Source organism: Aplysia californica, unplaced genomic scaffold (assembly GCF_000002075.1).
Source record: "Aplysia californica isolate F4 #8 unplaced genomic scaffold, AplCal3.0 scaffold00398, whole genome shotgun sequence".
Classification (NCBI taxonomy): Eukaryota; Metazoa; Mollusca; class Gastropoda; order Aplysiida; family Aplysiidae; genus Aplysia; species Aplysia californica.
In genome coordinates this window covers 393,318-399,053 of record NW_004797668.1, presented here as the reverse complement: position 1 = coordinate 399,053, position 5,736 = coordinate 393,318, and the positions used below count along the sequence as shown (strand labels likewise).

Genomic DNA, 5,736 nt, shown 5'->3' with positions numbered 1-5,736 from the left:
TCGGTGTTCACAAATGGCAAGTCACACGGACTGCCTTTGTCAAAACGGGAGAAAAAGGCATTTAGTTTATTTGCATACTCTTCGTTGTCAACACATATGTTTGTTGGTTTATTTTTGTAGCCCACTATGGTCTTAACCCCAGTCCATGTCTCTCGAGAGTTATTTGAACGAAACAGATCTTCCAGAGATGTTTGCCAAGGGCTCCGTTAAGTAATCACAGATGTGTCGATGATTTGGGGGGGGGGGGCGGATAGTGTCATGCCAATGAGGATTTATTCATGGAAAGAGATGGGTTTTACGATGAAGCCATCTTTCAGCTAATGGAAGTGCGCGAAATTAATTATTATATCCAGAGTGTTCAGAAAGGCCTGACAATGAAGTAAAACAGATGGCGACAGCGTATGTCACGTCAAAGTGAACAAGGACTCGTTGGACCATACTGGTTCATGGATGATCGCAATAGTAAAAGTGACAGCAGATTGTTATCTGAAGATTCTTATTCTATTGGGTTACAGAACTGGAAACGACGGTAGTTTCAACAAGAGTGAGCTACATCTCTAAACACCAGAGCTCGGGTCATTGAGTGGATCCAGCATCACCTCGTACAGAATATTAGATCCATTGTGGGATATACCGTCTCCCTAGACTCCACGTAGTCCAGACATAAACTCGATCCGTTGGACTTCCATTTATGGGGATACTTCAAGGAGGTTATAAATAGAATAGTCCTAATAGCAGAAGATGAAAAACACCTACGGGATCTATCAAATGTCATCGTACAAGAGAGTAACAACATGGGCCTAAGCCTAAACATAAAGAAAACTGAAACGATGGCGATAAGAAGAAAAAACTCCAACCCCAACCTACAATATCAAAATCAATGGTACCACCCCCAAGCAAGTACATTTAAATATTTGGAGACCATTATATCATCAGATGGGAGATGTCATACCGAAATTAAAAGCCGCATTTGCCAACCAAAAGCAACCTTCCACAAAATGAAACAATTACTTGCAAACATCAATCTGTCACTGGAAAAAGAGCTCTGAAAAGTTACATCAAGCCAGTACTATTATACGGGGCCGAAGCATGGACAATCAATAGACAGCTGGAGAGAACAATTTAGGTGACAGATTTGTGATTCATAATACGCATGCTGCGTATCCCATGGACAGCTAGAAAAACAAATGAGGAAATCTTGGTTGAAGTAAAATGCAGACGACAGCTTCTGACGAATATACGAAAGCGACAGGCAAAGTTCATTGGACACACAATGCGGACAGGAGCATTGGAGAATATTGTAAAAACAGGCAACTTTGATGGAAAGAGAGGCAGAGGCAGACAGAGGGAAAAGATACCGGACAAGTTGACAACATGGCTGGGAACTACAAGAACGACAGACACCATCGCTGCTACGCAAGACAGAATGAAGTGGAGGTCCATGATCGCCCACGCCAGTCAGCAAGGCACCGGATGATGATAATGATTTTAAGGTCCTCAGGATACCTTCAAGATCAGATGGATCGCTACAAAGGAGGTTATAATATTATATTTGTATGTCTCTGAGATGCAGACTTTTCCCAACTTTCGTGCACTGAAGCAAAGCATGGAGCACCTTTTTCACGCGAGTATCACGTTAACAAAATGTTTCATGTCAAGAAACATTCTGAAATGTCAAAACTACCTCGTTTATTATCCAGTTTAGAATCAAGGGAAAGTGTGGGTCGTCACAGCAAGCCTACGATGATTGGGTTTTAAAAAATCGATTTTCAACGGTATGCATTTTCCGACACGTGAGTATCTTAGGAACCGATACTGCTGTAGATGTCTCCCTTTGGAAATAATATTTTAAAATCTCCAGTACACTAGAGGCATTCTGACAAGGGTCCGCTCCTAAAAGGTTGGCGCCTTTTCCCCCAAGTAGCTCATTAATTATCTGGTAATTAGACAATGGCGACAACAACGTTTCCCGGCTTGACCCTATCGTGTTAAAGTTTAGTATCGTATTAACCCGCAAGCTTATCTTTTTCTAAACCCTAGAACAATCTAGAATGACGTATTTTTAGCAGTTTGAGTTTAAATTTGGAAAGATTTAATAAGTGAAAATTTACACTGACAGAACCTTCACAATTTAAAAAAATCACTGGTGATATCTATACATAGAAATTGGTAGTATCATCATCACCATCCTCATCATCATCCTCATCACCATCATCAACATCATCATCATCATCATCATCATCATCATCATCATCATCATCATCATCATCATCATCATCAGGCTCACCTTGGCAGGCATTTGATAATGCAAGGATTGTCACGGCGGCGAACACAAACATCTTTTTCGTCGTCGTTTTCGTCTCCTAAGAAGAAAAAAAATTGACGATTGGTAGAGGTAGATAACGAATGGTAACAGAACACTAACCATCATACGCTGATAGAGGTTTAGATTTCCCTGTTCCGTTTTCTATTTGTGCCTTGCTTATTTTGAGGTCCGTTTTATCGTAAAAATAAAATAAATTCAGAAAAATGAATAGATAGATATGAGTTTTTAACGAAAGGAAACAAAAAAGACGTCAATGAATAAATAAAGATATCAACGAGTTTCTATGTGCAACAGAAAGTGAAACAAACATAATGATGGTTGCTGTACGATTGCATAACACATTTTATGTTGCTGAGAGATTTTTCAGCATTCGTCACATTAAACAAAAAAAGAAGAAAATTACTATTATCGTTATTGCTGGAGTGTCCGCCTTCCATCTTGAAAAGAAATGAAAAAAAAAAACATGCTTGAGAGCATATCTGTAAACTACGCACACCATAGGTAGTGAGTGGTGCGTGTGATAGACAAGCACATTTTTTTAAAACAACCAACAACAAAAAACTCAACATAGCAAACAAACGACTTGGCAGTGATTTCGACTCTTTGAACTGAAAATTAAGTTCTGTTTCTTTTTCGCCATAAAAAAGTGGGTCATTTTTCCCACAAATGCCACCCAACGGAGGTTTAGCCTTCCACAGCGGCACAGAATGTGCCATAATGTGAAAGTTCGAGGTTCGAATCTAAGTCACGTCGGAGTTACTCATTTTTCTCTATCCAGGTATTTCCCCACAGCACCGGTGTTCTAAAGTGGCCCAGGTGTTCCGCCTTAGAAATGAGCAATTTCAGGTAAAAAAAAGAATGTGAAACTGATATTGATAAGTGCAACAACAACGGTGAAAAAGGATGTCTGTTTGAACATACCAAATAGAACTCACTTCTCTGGGAAGAAGAAGACTCAGAGGGGAAGCAAGGGACACTGAGCTCTCCTCGAAACGGAAGCCAGAGGAGTGTATTTATTTGTACCACGTCAGAGGCTCCGCCCTTCGGAAGGCGGGGCTAGAACTGCTGCTGTGAAATGATTGGATGATGATTGATTGGAGAATAGTGTAGGCGGGAAATTTCAGGTTGGGTGTTTAAGTAGGGGGTGGGGATGCGGAAGAGTAACAACGTTTTAGTCTGTGAATGCTTTATTATTAATTTTTTTAATGAAAGACTGATCGCGCCCTTTAAGTGAAATCTAAAGTACTGGCACAAAATGTTCTTTGTTCTCCCGAAATTGTCATGTTGTGTCGCTGTTAAAATGTTTTACACCACCTAAAAACAAATCAAGCATGGAAATTCCTGTTGCTATAAGTTGATCAATAAATGTGTACCTTAGCTCCCCCTGGCCTCAAACCTTTTTACATATTTTTTGGGGGGGCATAACTTGTGTTCATTTTTGTCATTATATATATATATAAGGTCCATATGGACCTGATCATTACTGTCGTTGTTGTTGTTGTTTTGTTATTGTTGTGACCGTTGTTGTTGTTGTCGTTGTTGTTGTTGTTACTGTTGTCAACGTCGTCGTCGTTATTGTTGCTATTGATGATGTTGTTGTTGTTGTTGTTGTTGTTGTCCGTCGGTCTAAAAAAGTACCCATCCGTCTGTTTGATCGCGTTTCACCATAGCTATGTATAAAGAAAAAAGGTCACCATTTAAAAATATAATTCGGGTGCTAGGCAATCATCAAAGAAATCGTGTCGAACCATATTATTTTTGCAGTGGCCTTCATTAATAGGGTTTCAGATTCTTTTGGTCATCCAGGTATTCTATCCTTATTCCAAGAGATATTTATTTTTATCCCGTTTTAACCGCGGGCAGATGAAAATGAACAAGCTATTAAAAAATATACCTCTCTCTCCCTTTCTCTCTCCCTCTCTCTCTCTCTCTCTCTCTCTCTCTCTCTCTCTCTCTCTGGACGAAGCGTACATTACAATATGTCTGACAACAGACCAAAGTATATTGCAATAGTTGCGATACATTTCGAACCATTTCACACAAATCGAAAACACAAATTTGCATATTCCGTAGCATACATGTTGCTACTTGGCTTTTCGAGTTTTAGATAATGAAAAGTGAATTGAAAAACCCTGTTTAACAAGGAAGTCACGCTTTTTCAGGCCTCGTTTTAAAAAAAAAAATTTAATTAGCAAACTTAAAAACTTAGTTAAACTTTCATCAATTAGTACAACTCGATGACTCAAGCAACATTTGACTTTTACGTTCATACCTATGCATTAATCTCTTAGCTTTGGCATAAAACAAAAGGTGACTCACACCAGCGTATGTAATTTATACAAGTGCATATTTTATACTGGCGATTTAAAAAGGTATCAAATTTTAATTGTGTATAAAATCTAGTCTTCTGGGCCTTTAGGCTTTTCCTTTGACATGAGTAATACCAGAGACCTAGCAATTTCCCAAACTGTACTGTCTCGTAGCTAGGTCTCTGGTTATACTAAACTCTAAAAAGTAGGTCGTGTTATAAAAATAACGTTTTGCTGCTTGAATTAGTGTTCCCAGCACCTATTTGAAAAAGCAGAAAATTGTCATTTTTCCCCGATCAAGTGGTGTTTTTTTTCCACAAAAAATGTCTGTTATAATTTATTTTTTTTCAAATAAAGTTTAAGTCTGTGTTTATAAGAATAGCAACAGCCTTTGATCATTGTCACCCATGTTTAACTCAACATCTGAGAAACCTAGCCATCGGCATGCTCCGCGCTAAAGAAAGCGTTTCTGCTGTTGTCATGGGATTCAACGTCAGCTGGCTCTTCGGTAAAATTCCTGGAACAGTCCTGGTGTATCAGTCCTGAGCTGTATCCATGGGCAACCAGCTCTGGCTCAGCCTTGAACAAACCTAATTGCAACGTACCTTCTTCTCTCAGCAGGCTGCTGGTTTTTCTACTGACGTTGAATATTCTGGAAATATAAATAAAGTATAATATATTTTTTAAGAAAAGCAAAGCGTAGAATATGATAGAAAAACATTCGCCACCTGGTAGGGTAAAATGGCAATTTGCAGAGTCACGCACCATCCTGGTTTTCATCAAAAACAGCTCGTTTGATACAGGTCTTCTATAAATGTTTCAACTGAGCTACCTCAGCAATAGAACACGCACCAACTTTTAAGAAAGCTGTCTTTTTAAAGCTTGCTTGATTCACCTGTAATCTTTCAGCACTCTGTGATTAGTGCTTCCCTCCAAACCGTTAATTTCTGAGTTTGAAGAGGGTTTTCAGAAGAGTGGGTGATTTTTGCGAAACCCGCCCTGTATAGTTGAAATAAACATCCAAGACGGCCACCCATTGTCGAGGATAAAAGTGGTTGTCTTATATACGGGGTGTCCACTACGGATGGGATCGGCCGATCG

General features: G+C 39.2%; 1 protein-coding gene across 2 annotated transcripts in view; it reads right to left on the bottom strand.

The window, feature by feature from the left end:
- LOC101851754 overlaps positions 1-3,785 on the bottom strand; it is a 10,230-nt gene extending 6,445 nt beyond the window's left edge. The window contains exons 1-2 of one of the 2 annotated variants that reach the window (XM_013085700.2): positions 3,248-3,785; positions 2,288-2,363 (exon numbers count right to left, since the gene is read on the bottom strand). In XM_013085700.2, coding sequence (XP_012941154.1) covers positions 2,288-2,339 — 52 coding nt within the window. In that variant the 5' untranslated portion in view covers positions 2,340-2,363; positions 3,248-3,785. The remainder of the gene's footprint in view (positions 1-2,287; positions 2,364-3,247) is intronic. The other variant, XM_005103950.3, reaches the window with a different exon arrangement.
- Between the last annotated feature and the right edge of the window lie 1,951 nt (positions 3,786-5,736).